Source organism: Sinohyriopsis cumingii, chromosome 9, assembly GCF_028554795.1.
Source record: "Sinohyriopsis cumingii isolate HCF-2022 chromosome 9, ASM2855479v2, whole genome shotgun sequence".
NCBI classification, from domain to species: domain Eukaryota; kingdom Metazoa; phylum Mollusca; class Bivalvia; order Unionida; family Unionidae; genus Sinohyriopsis; species Sinohyriopsis cumingii.
Genome location: NC_142969.1, coordinates 30,086,782 through 30,113,895, shown reverse-complemented (window position 1 = coordinate 30,113,895; position 27,114 = coordinate 30,086,782). Strand labels below are relative to the sequence as shown.

General features: G+C 33.9%; 1 protein-coding gene across 1 annotated transcript; it reads left to right on the top strand.

Moving 5' to 3' along the window:
• The first annotated feature begins 5,302 nt into the window (after positions 1-5,302).
• On the top strand, positions 5,303-26,545 carry LOC149791480 (MAM domain-containing protein 2-like). The gene is made up of 6 exons (XM_089969202.1): positions 5,303-5,441; positions 7,635-7,727; positions 8,852-9,181; positions 13,364-13,435; positions 20,239-20,562; positions 26,016-26,545. The coding sequence occupies exons 1-4, from the start codon at positions 5,369-5,371 to the stop codon at positions 13,399-13,401; spliced, it is 534 nt and encodes a 177-aa protein (XP_089825328.1). The 5' UTR covers positions 5,303-5,368; the 3' UTR covers positions 13,402-13,435; positions 20,239-20,562; positions 26,016-26,545.
• The last annotated feature ends 569 nt before the right edge of the window (positions 26,546-27,114 follow it).

Sequence of the window (27,114 nt, the reverse complement as noted above, 5' to 3'; positions counted from 1 at the left end):
TAACATCCATAAAGCTACATAGAAAATAATCTACTATATTTAACAACCTGTTATGCTGACAACGCAAGCAGGTAAAGTGGAACAAATAACACACTATATTAACATAGAATCGCCACCATTCAATAAGTGCATAAGGTGTATGTGTATATAGATATATGCATACATGTATTGTTGCGAAAATGGGTGGAAGGAAGGATGGCTAAAACCACAACGTGATAGTGTTAGAACATGAGAATACTACAACATATTATATATTTATTCAACTTTTCCTATTGTAGCTCTCTTCTTTTCATGCTTTGTCTCCCCTTCTATCCAAGTTTCTCTATACCCCATAAACCATTGGGTAAATTTATTCTAGATTGTTTAAAAATCGTACCTTTGATACAGTACCTATTAATATCAGACATTTTGTTAACTCGTACATTGTTAACGATAAGTCCAAAGACCCCAACCTTGGCACCGTAAACATGTATTGATTTACAAGTAATAATAATAATAACATCACAGTTTTGGCCCTGAGGTTTTGCAATTGTTCTAGTTTGTATAGTAAAAGTGTTTCGCACTCCCACGTTCTATATCAAGCGATTAATTAATGCAACATCTCTAATGGTTGGACGCAACCTGTATTATTGCTCCTGCTGAGTTCAAGCGTCTTTCATAAATGTGCAATTTACATAACAATGTTTGATTTCGCATCTTTTGCATTTATCCCTGTGTTGTACGACTAGATATATATATATATATATATATATATATATATATATATATATATATATATATATATATATATATATATATATATATATATATATATATATATATATATATATATATATATATATATATATATATAGATATATATATCTGATTCTGTTTTTAACCCACCAGTTTCTCTTCCCGTACTTGTATAATATAACCAGGGCATTACTGACGCGCATAATAGTATGTAGGCAAATACACAGAAATACATATAATACGTATTTCTATAAACATACATACATACATACATACATACTTACATACATACATACATACATACATACATACATACATACATACAGACAATACATACATACTGGTAAACCAAATAACGATTGGCTTACAGCAACCCTTAACATAAGAATCATTTCGAAGCGATCATAAAATTTGTCTTCTAGGAGTACATGGAACACAAAAGAGCAGATATTGAGGGGATGATGCCGCTAATACTTCTGTCTCATGTCTATAGACCATTCTGAGAATACATTCATGTATTCATGTGGCCCTGGGTCATCGAATCCAAAACGAGGCTAAGCTAGGCACCAGCTTCATTTTACCTCGCAACCATAGCTGCTACAATTGATACTGGCAAGGGGAAAAAATAATGACGAATATTTTTATGTTCCGTTGTGCAATGGCAATGGTAAAATTCACATAGATTTAAGCTTCCACTATATTCCATCAGTGAAGAAGATGGAGCGTCGTAGAAGACGGATTGTTGCAATTACTTCGTGATGAGGTGCCGAATGTTAAGATAATAAACTGGATGTTACCCCTAGTCACATTCCACAAAACAGGGTCATCGAAATCTCTGCGTACCTCCACGCAGCCGCATTCATCTCAGCGATTATGAATTGATATCCGAGTAGTAAGTACAGAAAAATTAAATTTTATCATCTAGTTGAAAAAATGAATAGAAACAGTAGAATGAAAATGACCACGATAGAGAAGATATAGCACCAGTAAAATGAAAACGATGAGAGGACAAGTTGAATAAAATTAAGAGAGAGAGAGAGAGAGAGAGAGAGAGAGAGAGAAAGAACGTGACTGGATACAAATTAATGAAACTGTTGATAAAGCTTTTGATATATGTAAACGTAAGGCAAAGAGCACACTTATGTCACAGGCCATTGAAATTATATCATTGTAGTAAGTTAATGCCAAAGAAATCTCCCCAAAAGGGAAGCATATATATATATATATATATATATATATATATATATATATATATATATATATATATATATATATATATATATATATATATATATATATATATGATTTTTCCTCCCTTTCGTCATGCATAATTTGGCTTTTTTTTACTACAGGGATATACTTTTAATGGCCTGTACTGAAAAAATAGTTTGATTTTTTTGACAACTAATTATTGCAACTAATTTATAGCTTTTTTTTTTATTTGGAGACACCCGTGATGAAATTCTCAACGAATGCAAAAGAAATATCTGGCAAGCAGCTTAGATAGTTTCTCGATGTACAGTAGGACGTCATATTTTTTCTCGATTTGCCTAGCTTAGCCTCGTTTCCGTGATACATTAATATTCACGAGGATCTCATTAAGAATGGTCTATATGGTTATAAGAAATTATGATGACGATAATGGTGATGATGAGGTGAATGGAGATGACCAGTCAATTTCTTTGGGGAATATGGACTAGTAATCAAGATTAATCTTACTAATCCTACTGCAAGAAAGTGACAGGTGATCGTCATCCGTCTTACAATTCCTAACGCTGGAAGAATCTGACAGATAATCGTCATCCATCTTACAACTCCTATTGCTTGAAGAAAGTGACTGGTAATCGTCATCCATGTTACAACTCCTAGTGCAGGAAGAAAGTGACAGGTAATTGTCATCCATCTTCCTATTCATATTGCAAGAAGAAAGTGACAGGTAATTGTCATCCATGTTACTACTACTACTGCAGGACGAAAGTGACAGGTAATCATCATCCATCTTCCTATTCATATTGCAAGAAGAAAGTGACAGGTAATTGTCATCCATGTTACTAGTACTACTGCAGGAAGAAAGTGACAGGTAATCGTCATCCATCCTACTATTTCTACTACAGGAAGAAAGGGACAGGTAATCGTCATCAATCTTAATACTCATATTACAGGATCTTACTCTTCCTACTACATGAAGAAAATGGCAAGTAATCATCATCCATCTTACTACTCCAACTACAGGAAGAAAGCGACAGGTAATCGTCATCTATGATACTAGTCCTACTACAGGAAAAAAGTGACAGGTAATCGTCATCCATCTTACTACTCCTACTACAGGACGAAAGTGACAGGTAATTTTCATTATTTCGGGATTATTGTGTATACATTCAAGGACATTCCCGATTATATTATCGTGATAAATCAATACTGTTGGCACACCTGCTCCCCAAAGACAATTGCCACCTCAGCACATTCAATACTAAAATTAATTCGTAACACTCTATACATGTGGACTTGTGCTAGGACGTTAAGGATCATTTGAGATTTAGTTCACAACACTTGTAAGCGGAGTTACGGTTTTTGATTAAAAAGAAATCATCGCAGCCTCATGCAAGTATATCCAAAACTGATGATTGCACAAATTTCAGGAATCACTCTTCTGACATGGTTGATAATAAATCCTTATCTCCTCCTACGTGCACTTAACTTAAGATTGCTATAGAGTGAACAATAAGAAAGATTATAAAGACAGATGTATTCCAAATGCTCTAATTGCACATCGGTGAAGGGCAGGATTTGGCATTAATACAAATACATTAACTCAAACATAAACCCTTTTGCGATCATATTTTGGAGAATTATGTATATATTATGCATAAGTTGTTCGGTGAGACTGTAGGTGAGTTGGCAGAAAATGAGATATATACACATGATTCAGGATTTGAACTTGTATGTTTATTTTCACTAAAGATTTCATTAGATGAGACATTACTGCTGGCTAAATTAGGGTTTCAAAGATGACCATATAACTTACATTATTAGATATCAAGCATACGATTTTCTAAGCAGATGCTCTGCGTGCGATGATCAGATATAATTTCGCCGTCAAAAAACTAATGGGTGGCGTCAAACACCCAATATGTTTATTGCTACGTGACATAATTCAATCCATGTCGTTAAGGACTAATGTTGAAGGTACTTTTAAAAGCCGGCCTTGTCAAATGTAAACTTTGCTAACTGGTTAGTTGAAAATGAATATGTCTTGATGGGCCAGCTGTATTTTAGCTGCCAAATACATAAAACACACATAAATGGTATTACTGCACACCTTTATAGATACTGCAAATATTAATAGATCTGTATTCCATTGAAATAGCATTATCCTGTCCATCAGGTCATGAATGATGCAAGCAAGAACCTAAACAAAGAGGTTCATTGGAGAGAAAGTAATGCGCATTTATTGACGGACATAGGAAGAACAATAACAGGGTAACAACATTAAGGGATTTGACAAATGTCCAAATGTAGGTTATGAATTTAACAAAGATTCAGAAGAAATGTAATGCATGAAGAGCATGATTCCAGGACCGTTGGTTGATTACTTCATGACTATGTTAAGAAACTTAGATTACAATATTTGCTCTGTTTTGTGTTTCCAAACGCCACAAATGGACCTTTTCTTAAAATTATGTAAATACCGCCCCTGAAAATGTAAATGTCCGAATTTCCGTTCTTTTTAATTCCATTTTATTTTACACCTGTCCAGATTGGTTTTATTGAAAGCTAATATGATTTCATGCCTAGTTAAAGTCATTTAAAGTATTGCATATAAAGCAGTTTTCAATGTTCAAGGAAAACAAAAAACTATATGAGGAATAATTACAGTTCATACCCCACATCAGTTCATCCATCCTAATGACTGCTTTAGACATCTATTTATTGGTGCGGGTATCAGCAATGGCCGTTTCAGTTCAATTGCCTCTTCCGAACAATTACAATCAAAATTATCGGCCCCCAACCAAAGAAAACGAACAAAAAAATAAAGCTATTTACCTTGTATAAAACAAACTGAATCTGTATCATATATAAAGACAGCACTGCAATTATTTCCTTGTTGGTAAATACTTTTTAAAGACATCGGGCATAAGTCATTCAAAACTTTTATGATGACAAGAAGCAAACATGTATTTTTGTCAAACAGCATGTAAACATGTAATTGTGGTTTTGTGGTTTCGAAATAAATAATATCGACTTGAAAGACTGCACGAACGCATTTCGGTGTCACAAACAATATCCAACAATACAAACGTTGTCTTTTATATTTATAATGCAAACATTTCAATTCAAACAATAATACCATGCCATATTTGATATGAATGTTTACATCTCCTGGTGCTCTGACTCATGCTACGCAAAGATAAAATACAATAAACGTATTTCACTGTTACGCTGTGAATTCCTCCATCTAGCAAACAATATAAACATTTAACAATAGCAAGCGAACAATAGGTTTCGATCCGGATATACCATTAATCCAGAATGTCTCACATAATGGAGACGTTTTGTTTCATGATATATTAAATAATATAATGGACTACATGTGTCCAATGGTATCTAATGAACATCCCGTGAATATGAGAAAATGATCAAATTCAAGGAATGGATATTTGTTACTGTTCTCTTGCGAACTTCATATTGTGATGGCATTGAAAACAGTAAGTAAATCAGCCAGGTGAATTTGATACAAGAATATGCCTCACTTGGCCTCTCTCTCTCTGTCTCTCTCTGTCTCTGTCTCTCTGTCTCTGTCTCTGTCTCTCTCTCTCTCTCTCTCTGAGACTTTCTTGCATGAATATTTAAGAGCAATTACAGGAATAAAAGCAACACAGAATATTACTGACGCTATTTCGAAACTAAAAGAGATTCGATACGACCTTTAGCATAGATTATTTATATTTTTATAACTATAACTATATATATATATATATATATATATATATATATATATATATATATATATATATATATATATATATATATATATATATATATATATATATATATATATAAAGGGAGTTTGAAACTTCGGTGAGAGATAGGAATCATAATAGCTCTGACTTGCTTTTCTGAATTACAATACAGCTTTTAACGGACAAGTAAATGATTGATTCGTTCCAGCCAAATATATATGCCTGTCTACATTAACGTATGTCTGCCTGTATCCACAACTAGATTCAATCGTTTTGTTGGGATGTGATTTGTGACGCAAGGTTGATTGTATTAAAGGCGATGGCTGCCGTAAAATAAACTGACACGGGTTATAATCTCGATATTAATGTCCATGTCTAAAATGTAATGCGTTTCTCTTTGTTCTTTTTAATAAAGAGATTATTTTTGTTGAAAGGTAAAACTTTTAAACAGACATGCAAACAATTGTTGCATGGCAAGATTGGAAATCTTGTATTTTTACATATATAAATATGAGGATGCATATTTCGCATGTGAAATTATAGTAGTTAAACAATTATTTCATTTATTTCTCTAATACTTTTTTTATTATATACTTAAGTGTGCAATTTATATACTTATTAGATAAATATTTTTCATCTTGTTTAATTCCTATACTTTCACATGTTAAAAATATATCTTTATATTAGACATTGTGAAAATATGCGATTTTCTCTGATGCCATGCGAGGATTGATTTTTTGTGCCTCCAAAACATGCAGCTGCTGCGACAAAACGAGTACTTTGTGAGCTAGAAAAATAAATACAACCTGTCTTACATTACAGACATGGAAATTAATCATCGATAAAAATAAATTGACTAGACATCGTTCGCGTCTCTCAGAGGATATTTCCTTTTACTTCCGTGATAACAACGATAAACCCGCTGTGACGCATTGCTGAATCTGTGTTGTATTGTTTTGCTTCAGATTGCTTACAAAATATTAAAAATGTAATTTACTGCCACCGATAAGGTCAGCCAATCCTGCTGCGTTCTTAAGTCACTAATATTTATATGACCAGCCTATGAAAGTGAGATGATTTTAGGAAAGGTGGTTGGGGTGAGTGTGTTGTGCCGACGTGTGAGTTTAGTCTTGAACACATCGATTCTGGAGCAAGTTAAGTATATAATAAAGTGAACATCTTCTTTCCCTAAGGTGTTTTTCTAAACATGTATGGTATCATTGCGCCATTTCCCATAAGTAGCTTTACTAACCTTTTATGAACTTTACTAAATGCAACCTGGATAATAGTATCTTAGCCACCAGTATATTTGCTACCAATGACAAAAAAGGACCATAGTTCTAGCAGTTTGTTTAGGTCAATCTTCTATGTATTTTGTTTGGGCAGGAATGTATGTTCTTGATAATACTGCAAGAAAATTTTTATTACATATTTATCTCAATGTTTATACATATGTAATACAAATCGGGTGCATTATCTATAAAAAATAATTACTAACACTTTTCTAGCTTTCTAAGTAATAACTTTGAACAGTAAACATTTTATATCTGTTCGTTTATGGCAAATGTCAAATTCGAATAAAATGGCAAAGTTTTGGTGACAAGGTCCTGTCCGGAGCAAGAAGAATTGTAGACTTGCCATGAGGCTGAATGCAAAAAGCAATACATGTGTTGTAGTTTTGATGATCATTTCTGTTCAATATAAATTTCCGCACATGGATTATTAAAGTACCTAACAAGAGACTGAATTAATTTGTGTAGTAATACCCATATTATAAAAGCTGTAATTCATATTTGACTTTGTATTAATTTGAAATGTGTAGCCAATCTATAAAGCCTATGTTGCAATATCCGGTCTCTTTACGTGTCCATATTTAACTTCTTCAGTAATTAGCATAATTTAAGTTCGACCGATGTTAGAAAAGGCGTCATTTTACAGTTTCAGTAAATTGTGATTTCGAATATGATTTATGCGGTTGGAGACAACTGAAGGACTCACTGAACAGCTCTTGGACAAGACAGAACAATACCGGTAGGGGAATACTATGTTTGCTTTACTTCTTTTATTCAAATATGAATATAATATATTTCACTACCTTGCTGACATAGTATCCATGATTCTGATTACTGTTTGTAGTTTAGATGTCGTGAATTATATTTGGTTTAACTTCTATTTTCTTCTCATTTGGCGACGCGGGCGAAATTTAAGATTAGAGAACTTTCAATGCAAGACATTAATACAAAATATATATTCTGTGAAATTGTGGTTTTTACAACTCTGGGATATATCCAACTGCTCTCATACAAACAGACAACATTTAAATCATGTGCCTTGCAGGCTGTAAACCTTCCTTTTATCCTTCATTTACACTGTAGGACTTTATTACGTATTAAATATCTCAGTTTGAAGAGCTTAACATTATCTCAACCAAACAAAGATATTGTGACAGAATATATATTTGCTTTGCCTTTTTCATTTTTTGTGTGTTGCTTTTGTATTCAATGATCAAAAGCTCCAGACAATATGCATATCTGTGTAATACTCGTATATTTGTTTATGAAGGTCCTGCAAAAGATACGGATTTATCACAATTGTAATCTCAGTCAAACAGACTTTCACAGAGCTCAAATGTATGTACACCATGCATGAGCCTGGCAAGGGTCTATATAAACAATCGTAAAGAACCTGTAAAGTAGGTATGCTATGCATTGTTGCCCAAATAAGTGAGTGCCACATCTGCAAGGAGGCTCTGAGACAAGAATTTAGTGAATATTAATAGATTTACGCCAGTTGTAGAATGAAAATAACATATTTGCGTGCATATTAAGATTTTTTAAATGAAAATTGATGTCAATAGAATTAGAAAAAAACCGCAAATCTATTCGCGTGGTTTCAATCTTTTTTAAACTTTAAAATGTGACCAAAGTGTTTGCATATGTTTATGCACTACAGGAGACAAAATGCTTAAAATGTTAAATATACATTAAAAAGACAAAGAAAATACTTTACAATTGGTTAAATAAATAGAGAGTTAAAATGAGGATGGAAACTTGTGTTGTTTGTATTTCTCGTCAGTTAAATCATGTATACTGCAATTCAAAAACCTTTTAGTAATACTTTTTACCTTGACTGTACTATTTTGCCATTTCCAACAGGTGGTTATTCTCTTTATGTCCATGGAGAAAACTCTGCTGCTTTGGAGAGCATGAATATTAGCATAGAGGACTTTCAGTGTCTGACATTTTGGTACGACATAAACAAAGCAGACGCCGGAACGGTTCAAGTTAGCGTGAAAGAGAACGGGACAAAACGTGACTTGAATGCATTTGAAAAGTCCAGTGTCAAGAATATAAGTTGGATGCAAGCTATTGTTGAAATAGAGGTCAAAAGTAAAACGATTGTAAATGTTCTTATACTTGGAGAATCACGGAGCCGTTATGACATAAAACTCGACAATATATCCATCACATCTGGCTCCTGTCTAGGTAATGGTGCATACGATGATGATAATACAGCATGCTAAAATATGTGTATGTATGTTTGTTTGCGTGTGTGTTTGTGTGTGCGTATCTTCTGTACATTTGGATAACTTGATTAATTCAGTAATTCTGTACAAATTGAGACTTGTTAAAATGACAGATGTTCCAGTAGGAATTCGCAAACTGCTATGAGCATTCTGATATGCTGTGTGGGCTATATAAGAATTTTAACATAGATGGAAAATCTGTTTGTGTACACATCAAAAATTATTGGGATAGGGCTATGCGAAGTTACAATATAATTTTAAATTTTAATTTAAAATTTAAGAAACAATAGTGCATTAGTGTGAATTTATCACCATTTAAAGAATTTTAAAAACATAATAATAGAGCAAAGGAACGATTCTTATACTAAGTTTCAATTAAGGAAATGTGGTGGAAGCAAATTTTGGAGTTGCTACTGTACTGAAGGCCAGAACCTATCCTGCCTGATGAATTCGTTGACCAATAATTAGTCGCGGTTGAAAGAATTTTTACCCCGCCTAAGACCAAAGCAGAGTATTATCCTCTGATGTCCTCCACGTGTCATTTCACTATTCTACCAAGCAATATTTGCTCTGTCATCAATTTAGGCAATACATATTTTTATCTTTCTAAAACTGGACCAGATATATTCCGCTACAATGGTCAATTGAGGGTGGTGTGAATAGTAAATATTGAAATTTTGTGATTATTTGAACATTTACAAGAATGGCGAACCGGAATTTTCAAAGCCGCTTATGTTTCCTTTGCAAGCAAAGTCATTGCATACAAATATGTTTGGTTTTTAAAGTTCAGAAATTTTGGTGTAAACTGTTTATACACCCTGTTGTCACAAAAAGTGATTCATAAGTCAATGAATGAATGCAAAAAGATACAAAAGCGTGCAAGAACACCTACGTAAAAACAAATTATAAGATTATTTATTTTAAGTCTAAGCATTTAAATATGTGATATTGATCTTGGATCCTTCGTTTTAAATATATTGTGTAACCAATAGCTGTTAAACCTTTTTTGTATATTACAATAAAACTCGTTCCTTGAAGGAAATCTCTGACATCTGAGAGATTATTAGCAAGTTTTATCTTTTTACCTTTCGTAACGTGTACGTGAACATGATATTACATATTTGCTCAACACATTTTAAAGATTCATTTTACTTAATAATATATATGTATATTCTTGAAAATGTGACCATCACAAACGTAAAATTAAAGGGCATACAAAGCATTGATCTTAATGCTCTAAGTGAGAAGTTCAGCTTGGTATACTAATTTAATTAAATCATATTTTTCTTAATCCGCGTTATTGCTAACAAAAGGTACCTCACAAGACTATAAATCAAATGCGAAACAGCGTTCTGAAAGTTGCTCATAATCAAGAAAAGCACGTGTCAAATTCCTTCTGAGTTGTTTTTGCGCAAGACGATTTAGGAATTGCACATATTCCCATATGTTTATATTTTTCTTGTTGTTGATATAATGAAAAGCTTTTTGGGTGATAGATTTATAGCAATTATAAAATAAGCGCTCCCGTTGGGACATCTGAGTTAAAACTTTGCAATACTTCAAACGTCTTTTGAGTAGAACGGCTTTAGTGTATAAACTTTACAGAGTATACATACATTAAAAAGTTGTAAAATTCAGTTTCTGCTGATAACAAGATTATGGTTGAAAGATATATTCCAACAATTAACTTTGAATAAACGACGAATTTGGCCCCCGGACTAACAAGTGAAGATATATCTGAACATCATTTCAGGTATTAACCTTTTCCAACCATGAACCATAAGCGTCTGGTGTTATTAGGTATTGATAGGTAATTCATCGTTAGTAGATGACAATGACGTCTTTCAGGGAACGTCCTGTAATTTTGTTCAAATTTCGTATTAATTCAGAAAATCGCATTGCATAAATAAAATGACGAATCGTATCGTATTGCATACAGCAAATTTAAAAACTAATATATTTCATAGAGTGGGTTACAAAACTTGTGTTTTTTTCCAACCACGAGATGAAATATATCAATTGTTCACCCTTTAGAATCAACGTATTATTTATATAATGTCCACATGTATGGCTAGCAATGTGTTTATCATATTGAAGTAGTTTTCTTACGGTATCCGGTGCAACTGCGTCTGCTCTTTGCCTGCTAAGGTGTGTTCTGTTTTGCACATATTCGTGCCGAAAATATCCATTGTAACATTATTCACATTCGTAATGCAAGATGAAAACTCATATTAACAAATAAAATGAAGACAATAACACATTGCGGGTTTAACTCCTGGTACAGTTTCATGACAGGTGGCTATAGGAACCACACAGGAACATAATGGCAGATAGAGCTTTTCTTGGCTATACTTTTATTAATATCAACTAAAAAAATGAAAAAAGACATTTTTGATAATTCACTTCAGTGAATTATCACAATTATTTCTCTTCCAAAATCAAATAATTCATGAAAAAGCATAAACTAAATTGTTGCTTGGAATCTGATGATTATTAATACATTATAATTGACAATGTCGACTGTTTGATGTACCTTGATGAATATACTTGTGAATGGGTCTATGCCATGTTCGACTATTATCTCGCTTGTCAATGATTACATCTTTGTAGTCAAGGAAACCATTGATCTGCATTCGCCACGTTACTTATTTATTTTAACAAGCATGCATTTAGTCTCAAAATGATTGCGCATGCATCACATACACAGTTATAACTATTAATAGTCGATTAAATATGCACAGCGTGAATAACGCAAGACTCTGAGCTGGGCAGAAGTGCACTAATCAAGTTGATAATTGTTGAATTATAACACTTTCTGTCTTTTTCCATTCATAATTAAACTAAACAATACGATGATAACATAATCGCACAATTTACAAAAAATATTCTGTTAAGACCTTATTCAAAGATTAGTAGTAGGACAATTTTTCATAAATTCTACTTTTTCTTCTTCTTCTTAACTTCATGTGATAAAGCTAAAGATTCCATATTCACCTTAGATATCCAAAGTTCAAACCAAATCGTCCTAATCTGTTACTTTATAAATTGCAAAAAATATACAAACTCTTAGTTTAGCTGGGATTGGCGTGTATATACATATTTGTGTATAAAGGCTTCAATTGTGAATTTCGATAAAGAACACGGGAAATTATTAGTGAACTGTTAAAACAAAATATTCTTTAAAGCAAATATGTTCCACTTAAGATGTCAACAGTTTATTCAGCCAAGAAAACCGCGATTACGCTTTGTAATTTCTTATTGTTACAAATCATATCTTAACACATATTTGAAAATTTGTCCATTTTCAGATAAGGCGAAATTATATCCTTACCAAGTAGTGAATTGATCAGTAAATCTGCCACAAGTTAACGAGTTAAACAAAGCTAATGATCGTAAATCTAAAATGAAAAGGTCTTATAAACGATGACAATGCAACATTTCAAAGGTACCATATAGTTCAGAGTTTATTAAACAAATAATTTAAATAATGGTAAGGAGGAAACTGCACCACGATTGGATCGGCTCAGCAAAATTAAACGTCATAATAAACTATTGAAGGGAAGTGTCAGGAAAGACCGTGAACACGTTTTAAAGGATATTACTTCTGACAATGGCAGCGATAAAGTTGATCATATTTTGGTTCAGCGAATGTGACATATAAATACTACTTGACATTTTGTTCACAAGAATAGTTATATTTTGGAAATTGACACAAGACAAAGGCTCTTTTGGTGTCTAACATGCCGGTGGTGGAAGGTGTTGAATAATGGATTCAAATGTAGTGATAAGTCTCAAATTACATTTTGGCAGAGACATGGTATGCATGTCTGGCAATCAGCATATCCTGTCCAGAATGCATATAACCCAGTATCTATTGAGATCCACTGATTATTTACATCCGGTTTCAGTTCCTAGCCGCAGAGTGTTAATCACTAGCCCGCTAAATATTCTTTTAAATAATCAAGCTTCAAACATCCTCATGCAGCCTGATCCAAATTTGAGGGATTCATATATGCAGTCAGTGAAAATGATTTAAATAGTAGTAAAATTTCCTTTATTAGAATTGATATATGTGCATGTTGACGTACCAAAGTATGTGATGATTTTGTGTACACTTGACAAGGTTTTTGCTTTTTTCAAGATTGTACCACTCAGCACCAGAAGAAGTCCTGCTACTGAGATGTAAATTCCATATGGAACATAACACAAAAAGGTAGATCTGCATTATCCATTATGCATGAGTCTTTTGCAAAGACAGAAACAAAACATAGACAAGAAAAACAAATAAAACACAAAACCGTTGTGTTTGAAAAGCTTTACATGGTTGTTTCTACAGGAATTAAACCTTTAAATGTATTATGTTTCAATTAGTTTATTTCAACTTGTTCCAGATGCTGGAAAATATTTTTATTGACCTAGAAATCGATGCGACATGACAACATATGTTGCTTTATGTAAATGTATGTAAAGACAAATTATATCCCAGATGTTTCATTGTTATAGTAGTAATTATAGGCTATTAAACAAATTTAGAGAATTATTTAAAAGAAAATGTGTCGGCTGCAAAAGATAATTTTATTTTGTGCTTGGCTGACTTTTTCTAGTCTTCTTGGTTTAAACCGCTTGGTTTCAATTTTCTAAGGCGGCGTATCCATTAAGATTCTTTTTCTTTTCTAGTTTCGGAACTCCAGTTGTGGTTGTATGCAATTGCAATAAGTTTTATATCACTGAATGTGTGGCCAGGGGAGGAGCAATGTTCTGTGACGAGGCTTTTGTACAGCTTCTTTGTCATTCAATCAGATCTATGAAGGTTGATCCTTTTGTGTAGCTTTTCAGTTTCTCCGACGTAGTAAAGGCTACATATCGTACATGTGATGAGATAAATTACATTTTCTGCTTCCACGTTTTGTTTGGACCATGTATGTTTAGTTTTTCTCAAGTCGCTGTGCTAGAACATGTCCTGGTCTCAATCATATGCTGACAGGTTTTGCACCTTTGATCGCCTAGGCCATTAATCGAATGAAACCTATTGATGTGCTATAAAATTTGTCAAAGCATAAGAATCTGGCAAGAAAGATTCGAAATTATTAAAATATGTGAAAATGATAAAGCTTCTAATACTTCAACAATGCTTCAGAAATGTGTGCAACGCGTTCTTAATTACACTCTAGTCGCATTATGAACGGCGTCTTTCCAGGCACCCTAATCATATTTGCTGGGCACACTGCCAATATATTTGATGTATTTTCCATCATATGTTGACAGGTTTTGTACCTTTTCTCGCCACAGGGGCCAGATTGACTAGGGTGGTCTTGATTAGTGATTGGCGTTAGCTTCGCTTTGACAAGGATGTCCTTGAGGTTTCTTGGTCTCCGGCAGGCTACTACAGGTTTGTTCGGGAGGAGTAACTTTAGTACGTCCGACGCTTCCACGATGGGCCAGTGTTTCCCGATGATTTTACATAATCTGGGGTTGTCTGGATGGTAGGTCAGGATAAATGGTATCCTATCAGCCTTTTCCTACTTTCCATGTCTTAGTAGGTCATTGCGGTTTGTTTGTTTAGCCATTTGGGATGTGATCAGGTCTTTGTCGTAGCCTCGGTAAATTCAATGTTTAGATAGTTCTTCAGACCTTTTTAGGAAGGTTTCGTCGTCGGAGCGAATTCTGCGTATCCTCAGTGCCTGGCTATATGTGATGTTCCTAATGCAGTGTTTTGGATGACAGCTCGTGAGACGTAGATACTGATGTTTGTCGGTTGGTTTCGAGTAGATGTATGCATGGAGTTTGTTTTCTACCATTGATATGAAATCATCCAGACTTTCTCTTCCATTTTGCCACTTCATTTCTATATCATCGAGAAAACCTATAACATAACATACACGTAAGAATGATATTAGGTTTAATTTGGTACCGTTTATACTAAACTTATCGAAATTTCCTCATCTCCGTCGCATTACATGTTATGATAACTGATGTTCCTGGTTAGCAATTTAACATCATTATTCACGATACCATAGACAACATTCTTCTGGAAAGCTGACACACTTTATAACACATATTAAATTTTAATATATCATGAATTCTTCACATTTCTGAGAGTGATTATTCAGTGTGTAATATATCTCTTCTGCTTACACATTTAATATCAAATTAAAATACCTTCATGTTTAGCACATTTTCAATTCGTTTATCCACTGGGTACTGAGTTATGAAAGTAAAAAGAAAAAAACGATTTTCTCTTCTCAAATATGATCTTGTGTTTGTAACTAGACGGAACAGTTTGAATTTTGAGATGCTCCTAGACAATCAGACTTGGATACCAAGAAGTGAGTAAGACATGTATAATATGCCGAATAAAAGTCTAAAGGAAAGCGTCATATTACGACACTGTAATACATTATTTGAGAATAAAATCACCACCACTGTTCAGTACCATAGAGTCTAACATGAGCTGTATGTTCCTATTACTGAACATTCTTTAATTGCTATTACAATATATACAACACGGCACTGTTACCATCAGCGGGGGTAATTCGATTGTGCAATTATTTATTATATCACCTGTTTGAGTATTAGTGACTGATGTTGTCCATAATTGTTGCATGACCCAATTACATATGAAGATATATTAAACTTCGTTTACAATCTTAACTATCGCAAAGTTATATAATCAATGAGTACATGAAATCCTCATTTCGTGAACTTTTAAATGTGCATGATAAATACTTTTACTATAGTCATGAATGATGGCTTCGTATCAGATGGTGGGAAAAAGTTCTCACTGTGCCAATTAATAAAAACCGGAAAAAGTAAGAATACGGATATATCCTATTATAGGCATCTTACTTTATTCAGCTGATTGGATAAACTTATTTCCGCAATTTTAAAATTTAAGGTTATCTAATTCCTTTTCCTTTTGGAAATTTCTCCGTTTAAAAGATATTTTAAAGAGCACATTACAAAATTAATTAAGAAGAACATAACCATGTTATCCGATAACAAATGACCGGAAGTATGACTTTCGAAGAGCAAACGCTAAAAATAGTTCTCAATTTGTAGTTGGTTTATTCAAATAAAATTTGTATTCTCATTTGTTGCCATATTCCTCATCAATAGTTTAACAGTTATTATTTGTTACTTTGGACTCACCACATTAATGTTAAACTCTTTTCCGTTTAATTCTGACCATAACATTGGTCATTTCGTGACTGGATATGCTTTTGTCTTAGTGACTTTGTATACGAATATTTTTGCTTAAATTGATACTTGTGCTGTTGTCCCATAAAGCACCAAACCAAGTCAAACTTTTTCAATAGGCACATTCTTTAAATTAGTTTCTACTGTACACATATGTAAACGTATGCATCTAGAAGTACAAGTTAGTCACGGAAATCTGCTTTTCTAAAAGGTGGAAATTAGCATGTTCAGCATGATCTCACCATGGAGGTTGTAGCCTGTGTAGTAAAATCCGGAACGTAATTAATATTGTAATAAAATACATCGCGTAAACCTTAACAATTGTACAATTAGGTTGGATAATGGATTGCGTCTTCAAATCAATAACATTGTTCATTATTATCTTCCTCACTGTCATCATAGTCTTCAAAGTCGTCACTAACGCCACCATAAATGTTACATTCATTGCATACACAGTCAGGTATACTCTAATCCATTGTTCAATGATTTCATTTATAAAATATATGTTAATATATTAAAAGCGTTAGATTATGCACAATATTAAAACTACAATTCTCTATTGTACAGAAAGGGATTGAGTGAAATATTGAAACATTTAAAGAATATGCAATTTTGTTTGAACTTGTGTACGAATCACTATTGGACTAACCACATATTCTAATTACAAACTAGGAACAAGACAATAATACGTTCAAAGACCAATTCCGTTTTAATAATATTATTGGTAAGTTAGTTAAAGTTTTGCAACTATATGTGACAAAGGTACTTTCATCACAGAGAATATACCATATCTATTTGCCTTATTATGTGCAGTCGATGTGGCCAATTGTACTGAAATTGAACATTTACTAGAACAACAAATTCATCTCACAAATGAATTTCGTATCAATATATGAATGGAAATTAAGATAGAAAATAAAATTAATTGTTTTTCTGAAAGGAAATATTCTGAGAAATTAATAGCAATGGTATTATAGGGGCAAACCTATTGAAACCGTGTAATTTTGTAAATACATGGGGTAGCTTTTCGCACCCAGACTGGGCTGGACTAAGAGTAAGTCGGTGCTGGCATCGCAAGGTTTGAAAACAGTATGTTGACAATTTGGATGAACTATTTTAAAATGTTTAAAATAGTTGATGATATGGGGGAAATATTGTGTGTGATGTATATTTTTAAGGTAGCTTTAACAATGTTTCAGTCATATCGCTACGATATCATTCAGTTTATAATGATGTCTGTCAAGCACTGGGGCATCGTACCACACGTATGTGGCATCATGTCCCATCCAGTCACACTATCCTGACACCGGGCCGACCAATACTAGCACTAAATTCTTAGTTCTCAGCGCCAAGGTGGGGCAGCCGTTAGTACCATTTTTAGCTCTCTGTGTTTTCTGATCCACTTTTCAAGGCGGACAACATAAATAAATAACAATTGCAAACATGAACACAGAAAGAACATATATATTTACATATCATTGTTCTTTTGAAACAAGCGTCAAAGGAAATAATCATAATATATACTAATCCTAATATATACTAATAAAGAAATATACTGTACACTAATTACATTCGGCATGATCATGTATTTCAAATGGCAACAAGAAAAGAACATTTTGCATTCAGGCTCTCCCGTTAACTGGAGCTAGATAACATATTCACAAATTAGAAGCATGCACATTATCTTGCATAATTAAAGGTACCCGGTGTTCTGTTTCTATGCGCACATCTGTTGTATTAAAAAATTACTGACCTTTTGTATTAAAAGGATGGATATAACTCCAGCGTCCTCGAAACAAATATATAATCTATTATGTTTATGTTTAGTAAAAAAAACTACTGCTGTATTATCGCCTTTTAGATTTTTTGGCTTCCTGAGTTACATATAATAGTTCTGTTAATGTCAGATTCATTCATACCCACTGGTTGGTACCCACAGAATGCTTGATACATTTGCTGTATAGTTATCCTTATCAACATGGTGTTTTCATTTTTACGAATATCATTCACATCCTTAACCATCTGTTTCAATATATCGACTATACATGAACCTGATTGTTAGCTGATTACTCAAATATAGTTTTTGTGAAAGAGATGTATACGTTCGACATGTGGTCTTTCTATATGGACATGCGTTATAGTGGAAAATTCATCAATCTGTAAGATCGGTTTTTCTATGTCATCAAGTACTAGTCATGTCAGATAGTCATGATTTATGATAAGTTTTAGCCTTCACATTTCAGCAATGTGTTTACAGGCAGTGGACAGGCTGTAGACAAATGCACAAATACTAACCTATTTCGAGCTGCAATCCAATGAATATGATATGGAGGTTGTATAATTATATAAATATTTTTTAGTTTGGTTATCTTCAGAATATATTTGACCTCATGCGATGACTAGTGCCCAGAATAGGCCGTTGCAGTCTTACAGGTTATATATCTGGTACAAAAAATGTTGCAAATAACTGATCCCAAAAATGATTTTCTCTCATTATCATACGTGCATCGGCGTCCCTTTAACTGCAGAATACTGGTGTAATATATCTCTCTTTTCTACAGTATACATTTCGGACGCTGTAGATGGCAATGTAACAGTAGGTCTCGATCATTCTTATGTACTTAAGCGTCAGTTCGATTTCACCTTGAAGTTTTCAGTGTAAAGCGATTTTGGTACTATGTATCCTTATGTGATAAAAATGTAAATGAATACTTTGCTGTCAAATATTTTGTTTAGGAATGTGTGAAATATTATCATTCATTAGGCATATCTACAGAATGGGATATTTTTACTCTCGGAATCGGAACTTTGTGTCTGCCAAACTTCTGACCCTCACTTGAAATATCCTGTCCAATAACTACTAATACAAAGGGTGAGATTTATCTTTCTTTTTTCATTCATCGAACTAGATACTCATACTATTTCTAGTTTACGCATATTTTCGTATTTTGGAACCCCTGAGAAAGCCATAATGTCATTCCTTCCATAAATGTCCCTATTCAATGGATATTTAGAAATAAAAGGTTGTTTGCTACAATAGTTCTTGCAATCAAGGACAAGTCTTCATTATACATATCATATTATCTTTTTGGACATGTTCCGAATATATATCCTTCACAGTGCGATTCACTCTCGATCTAGATGAGTTTAATTTATATGGTTTCCGTAACCTTCAGAGTGCGATTCATCGAGTTCGATCTAAACACGATTAATATATCTTCTTTCTGTATCCCGCCTATTACAATCCATCACTAGTGATCTAGATAGGCTAAATTTATCACGTTTTTCGTAGCCTTGAACGCACGATCCATCAGTCTCGATCTAGAAACCATAAACGTATGTGGTTTCCGTATACATGTTTCGTGGTTCCTATTGTGAAAAACTTAGAGTCAATCCTTGCTTGGGTGAATACTTTTTAAGTTTTTGAAAAATTTGCAGTTTTCTTAAGCAAATGCCAACCACCGACTGTCATAATGTTGAACAGCATCACGAAGGTATATTGTCAACCGATGTAACGGAAACTTAGTTACCTATTTTTCTGTTCCGTCCTGTTTCGATGCTTTAGAAGTTCTCTTTTTTTAATCTGTTTTTAAATCTGTTCGATGACTGCAGTATCATTGGGTCTTTAAACGCGTTTTGATTGTCTGGCCATACCATCAAGTTTACTTACTTGCAAAGGAAACCCAATCTATCTATATATCTATCTATCTCTGTTTCTCTATTGAAATATAAAGATCTACCTTAAACTTTATCACGTGATTTAAAATGATAATACGTATCAGATTATCATTCACCGTCTTAATTCTTCTTTTTCTTCAGGGTTATACTCTACACACATATTGAGTACGTCCCCGAGAAAACAGTCTATTTTGACCTCAAAATCAAATATATTTCCGGGACAGAAGTGTTTGTCATTTATGTACCATACAAACATCTCCACAGCTTATATACAGGTGAAGCAGCTCGATAATGTGGTGTTACTGAAAAACATTTCGAATATACAGGATGACGGCTGGAAACAAACTTACGTCAGTATTAATTTACTTAATAAGTCCAGAATTGAGATCAGTTTTGTGCATGGGCTAGACGATCAAGGGAACTTTGGGATCGGAAAAATTTTACTCAAGCAAGGAATCTGTTCAGGTAACTTAGATACTAGCTACATTTCCTTTTTTAAATTAACGCAATTGATGCTAGGTCGTTTTCTTATTTTCACATGCTTCTTATTATGCACGTGCCATATACTTCATAACTTTCCACTATTAAATCACAACGAGGTGATGTTTATACTTTGTTTCACTTAAATTGTATTTGTATTCCCTACTTAATAGCAATAGTGGATGACAAACAAAGATGCTTCAGGTTAACATGTTTCTGTAACGTCTCTAATGTACACTAATATTAGAGTGCAAGTTTATTGCGAACTTGATATAACATAACTACCTAGCTCAGATCAACAAAGAACTATACGTTCAAATCGATATATTATATATCAGTCGGACGGAGCCCTAATAACTTTTCCGATGAAATATCAAACGGACAGATCATATTGGTTAAGATATAAACAACACGCTATTAATAATATATGTGCTTAATGTGACGCGAGAACTAAATCATCAACATACATTAAAATTACTGAAAAGTGTTCATTTTGACTCAATTGACATTTGGTCGTTTACTGTTGTTAGAGTAATTATTTTTTGGTTTGTTTATAAATAAGTACTAAAACAACCAATATTTAAAATATAATTATTCATAACATGGGAATACACCTAAATACATAACAGTTCGCTACCAATCTCAAATAAACACTCTAAACGAGTGAATAATATAACAATAAATTAAACTGTTCTTAAATTGCATTTCTTAAATGATATCTACGCTTAATGACGGGAAGACAATTTGTATTCTTTCCCTTGATAGTTCATTACAAATTTATCACTGACAGTTGTATATTTAAGACAAACTGGCTGCATAAAATCCATTCTAGCCACAACTGGGTGCACGGTTTTGCTCGCGTCGCTTTTGTGAATAGTAACGTTTATATCAATTAGAGCAGGAGTGCAAAAAACTAGTATGTAACCCCGTATAAGTTCATTTACTGATTCTGCCGTCACTCTGATTGGTAGGATACTAAATGCCACAGTTTAAGATAAGGATTTACTTCAAAAGAACTTCTTCTATACAAGTTAATAGTGTTGTGTACACGTAATCCAAACATAACTGTTCATCCCACACAAAGAAATGACGACACTGTTTGGTTTTTCGAAGGCACAGCTATTTTTGCACCATTTATCATAAATTCAAACTGTATCTAACATAAATAATTAATGTTAGTTACTTTCTTCAAATTTGAAAGCTTACTTTTTTAGCCGGCATTATAAATCCACGTTTGGAACATCGTTGTACCATAATGTCCCCTTGTCTACCTCCTTCCTTCCTATTTAAATCCATCTTGACCTAAATCATCTTCATCAGATTCTTTTTCGCTTTGCTTTTGTGTTTCTTCCCACTTTTGTCTCCTTCTCTTGCTTGTACATTGTATCACGATTTATTTTGTTAAACTGAGGCGTCCTTTGCAGTTATAAGTTTATTCACACACAAACATACACACACGCAAACGCACACCCCACCCCCACCCCCACCCCTATATATATATATATATATATATATATATATATATATATATATATATATATATATATATATATATATATATATATATATATATATATATATATATATATATATATATATATGCTGCCGTAGCATCTTCTACTATTGTTAATGTTGGCCATGTGTCTTTGAAATTTAGTTGTTAAACAGAACAAGGGGTTGTGGATTTGAAATCAGTTATCTGCTGAATTATGAAGGTGTGAATTTTGAAATCATTCCTTAAGTAACACTTATGATTGTTCTTAAACGTTTTGGTAGTGAATAAAGTGCACTACGATTGGGGTCAATACATCAGAAGCAGCCGCATAGATGAAGGACGCATTTTTAGATGGGACAGTCAAAATCCTATGCACGTTTCCTCCCTAATTTAATGTAGATAAGAGAAACAATGTGCATCATTTGACGGTGCAAGCCTTGCATAGAGTTGTTATTTTGTGACCTGTTGCAGAAAGAAAGAATATATATATATATATATATATATATATATATATATATATATATATATATATATATATATATATATATATATATATATATATATATATTACGATTTACGCTCGCGTAAGGACACTTATGGGATGTGTGATTGGGTCTATAATTTCCCGCCAGATTTGTCGTGTAACGCGCTGTCAAGGGCCAATATATTTAAAGCTTTCAATCACGTGTTCTGTCCAGCCAATCGCATTGCTCTCGCTCCGGCAGCGCGTGGTGGGATTCTCTCTGATATGGACTGCGGCGTCAGTTGAGCCAATTTCCTCCTGGGATGCGGACGTGTTTCCTTTTCCTGTAGAAATTTTTTCTCCGTTGTTATCGGTTCACTTTGTTAGTAACCTTCCTCATTTCCTGGAATTTTGACCGAGTCGAATCGTCCTGGAAGTTAAGTATATACTTACATTAACCTGTTTCCATTCTACAAATTCTGCTAACGTTTCTTTTATTATACATTAAGTCACACTCATACTGGGTCATTTTATCTGTAAAAGATTGCAGCATCATTTGAAATCAGAAATAGACGATCTATTGCGTCCCGATTTTAATATTCGGCGCTATTCTAAAATGTATATGCCTGGGGTTGGGGCAGAATAGTCGACACAATTATCTGGCTCGATCTCTCTGTCGTACGCAACATTAAACCAGAGAACCATAAAGCTAAACGTAGATATACTTCCCATCGTCTCGTGCATAAATTCATTTCACAAATATAATAGCCTAAGAGTAATTGCAAGCTTCACTATCTCAAATGGTATAGCATTAGTGTGTCAAATTGTTGCACTTAAGTTCAAATATCCAAATTAATTTATCTCCATATTCGCGGTCTATTAATGGGGGTATATGTATAACCCTAGTCTTTCGGTTTGGTTGATTTATTCATCGGTCTGATATTGCAGCATAGGTGTACCTTCCTAATACCAGGGTTCATACTGTCTTTGAAGGTCTTTGACAATTTGGGAAAAATGAAGTAGCATTTTTAAGGCCTTGAAAGTTTGGGAAAATCAAGCTGATTACTCTGAGGTCTTTAAAAGTGTTTGAAAATTGAAATAAACCCAACCATTTTAATTTCTTTCCATAATCACAAATAAAATTGTCAAATGTTAGATTTAGATGTAGTCGAATTTTTCTGGTTTCTTTCTTTTGAAGACCCGTTCAGTTTCATTTCATTATTAAACAATATTATATTATTTTGCATTCTTTGTTTTCTCATATAACATAATTTGTATACAAAAAAATGTTAGCGAACCTAGGTCTTGGAAATCTATGTTTGTGGTCTTTGAAAGTTTGGGAAAGTCTTTGAATTTTGAATTCATCATTCAGAATTCTGTATGAACCCTGTAATACGTTTTTTTTTTTTTTTTGGCATTGTGTACCTTTGTTATGCGGTGTCGAATGTGGACGAAACGTTGTAACATATTGGAAGATTGCATTTTCTGTCGATGGTTGGACGGAGGAGCCGTTTGTGGAATAATAACAAACATTTCGAACATGATGGTCTCATACTTTGTTAATACTTTATGATTGTTTGAAATTCGAACTTTGTTGCCCAATTTTCGGTCATTTCGTTCTGCATAATTGTGTTGACAAGTGGTCTTTCGGTTTGGCTGGTTTGTTCATCAATCGGATTGACAACGTAAGTGTACTTTCTTGATTTGACTTTGCATGGTTTTGTGAGGTCTTGTGTGGCTTTCTCGGGTTTAGCAGCATTTGGTTGGACCCTTTTCTTTTAATTGGTTCCCTACCACCAGCTTGTGTTTTCCAGCTGGGTCCGTACCTCTGGATTGTGCGCTAGCCAGCTGGTTCCGTACCACTGGATTTTATGTTAGCCTTCTATTTCCCAGTTGATTCTGTATCACTGACCTGTGTGTTTACCAGTTGGTTCCGTACCACTGGATTATTTGATTACCAGTTGATTCCTTTATCACTGGCCTGTGTGTTTACCAGTTGTTCCGTACCACTGGATTTTGTGATTACCAGTTGATTCCGTATCACTGGCCTGTGTGTTTACCAGTTGGTTCCGTACCACTGGATTGTATGATTACCATTTGATTCCGTATCAGTGGCATGTGTGTTTACAAGTTGGTTCCTTACGTTTTACGATTGCTACGAGTTTCATGCTTGGCAGGATGCTAGTTTCAAATTTCAGTTAGATACGCACAGTACTGGTCCTGTACTTAGCTTTGTTCCAAAAATTAGGAACGTCCAAATCACAGTAGGGCAGTGGATTCTCGCTACATATATAAAACAGCTGGGTAGGGGGTATTTTATGGCAAAAACAGACATGAAATGCTTCCATATTCTTCCTATTTGTTCCATGCAATATCATTGCTTTGGCTTTTTGTGGTGGAACATTATTGGCTGAGGATAAAACATTTGCCCCGTCAAGAACCATGACGTAACTCTGATACGAATTAGATTCCGTAAGAATGGAGGTTCGCCTTCCCACGGACAGACTAGAAAAATGTAATAATCTCGTACATTTATATCTTGCTTGAAATACAATTACTCTCAAGGAGTTGCAATCCATCATATGTACTCTTATCTTTTCTTGCGCCGTTGTTTTGCCGGGACAAGCTTTTCTTAGGCGACTCAACAACTTGACAATTGGCATCGCAAAACCACATTAGATTTAGAAAAGAGATAAAGAAAGATTTAAGGGCCTGGCAAAACTTTCTAACCGGTTTTAACGGTAGATCCTTATTGTTACCTGACATTTGGCTGACCTCCGACGTGTTGGACTTGTACACAGATGCTTCTGCCTCAGTCCGATACAGTGCCATCCGCGTCACACACTATTTCTATGGCATCTGGGATCAGACATGGGCATATCAAAATATAACGCTTCTAGAATTCTACCCCATTGTTCTGGCAGTTGAGGTCTAGAGGGAACACTTTTCCAATAAATGTATCTATTTCCACACTGACAATCAAGCCTTAGCTGAAACCATAAACAAACAATACTCTAACAAAAAGCATGCATTTCATTCTCAAATCTGTACTCTTTTGCCTTAAATTAAATATCTTGGTCAGGGCATAACAAATACTGGGTATACGTAACAGACTCGCCGATGCCGTTTCTCGCCAACAGGTTTCGAGTTTCTACGCCATGGCTCCCATTGCGGACTCAGACCTTTATCGATTTCTGCTTCTTCCAACCTTGCCCAGCTAGAGCGTACGCTTGACCATTTGTTTAAAAACATCCTACACCCAGCTACACAAACCACGTATAAGCGGGCTTGGACGCTATAGAAAGAGTTCATATCTGACAATTTGACCGTGTTCTCTCTATCAGATTCAATAATCAATATGGCCCTTTCAGATGCATTTAATAAATGCATAAGGTTAAGCAGACAGGTCTCAGCCTTGTAACCCTTCAATCACTTTTTCTAAGATCGCCATTCCGCCGTGTGTGCTTATTTCTCTTTCAGGTTTCGTGGGTTTCACAGACCTAGAATCATGGACATCGACCGTGCTTTGCTGGGATATCATTCACTCGATCCGGACTAATCTGTGTCTACCTGCCTCTTCGACCGCCAGCAGCGTACGAGGGTACTCTAACCGCTCCGGAAGACCAACAGTGCATTCAGGAAGTACGCGCATCCGTTTTAAAGATTCTTCCAAATCCTCCATACATGATGGATATATTCGAACTACCGGGGAGTATGAGGGTGCTCTACTGCCCCAGCAATACAGAATTCATCAGTTTAATTTTGATCAACATTGATCTTTTTTTTTTCAATGCTGGACATTTTTGTTCTTTGCCCCACCTACCTTTTTGTGGCTGCCAGAAATACAGCAAGCTCTATTTGCTGTATTTCTGTTTATGGCGGTTGCAGCCTCAAAAAATGTCCATTTTATATGCCATGTCTCATTGTTCAATTTCTTAGCACGTTTACGCTATAGACTTTGTCCACATAGTTATGTTATGCTGTAAATACATAGCAAATATTTGGCTCACTAATATTATTTATGTTCAATACAAAGTCACGAAAGTGGCCTGCATCAAACACAACGTTTATCTTTGTTTTAATTATGTACCCGTATACTTTAACTTTGTAATGTTTGCACCACTGACCTAGGGTATTCTTTCCTTTCACTCTCTATCTTCCTCTTGACTCTATCGATGGCGGAAAGAGGAGGCTGGTGCATGTACATTTCAATTTACAATCTCATAAAACAAGTTAATAATACAAACCATTGTTCTCATTCACTTTCGTTCTGACAATAACTTGCAACCCTCTTATACATGTGCATGAACACATCACATATATATATATATATATATATATATATATATATATATATATATATATATATATATATATATGTATATATGTATTTATATGTATATATATATATATCTACATCTATATATATATATATATATATATATATATATATATCTACATCTATATATATATGTATATATATCTATATATATATCTACATCTATATATATATGTATATATATGTATATATATATATATATGTACATAAATACATATCTATATATATGTGTATATATAT

What these genes read in the sequence shown, in the direction of transcription:
- LOC149791480 (XM_089969202.1), top strand. Translation starts at nt 5,369, where the DNA reads ATGATCAAATTCAAGGAATGGATATTTGTTACTGTTCTCTTGCGAACT. An exon ending in TTGTGATGGCATTGAAAACA is followed by an intron (nt 5,442 to 7,634) that starts GTAAGTAAATCA and finishes GTCATTTTACAG; the next exon opens with TTTCAGTAAATTGTGATTTC. An exon ending in CACATCTGGCTCCTGTCTAG is followed by an intron (nt 9,182 to 13,363) that starts GTAATGGTGCAT and finishes GCTTTTTTCAAG; the next exon opens with ATTGTACCACTCAGCACCAG.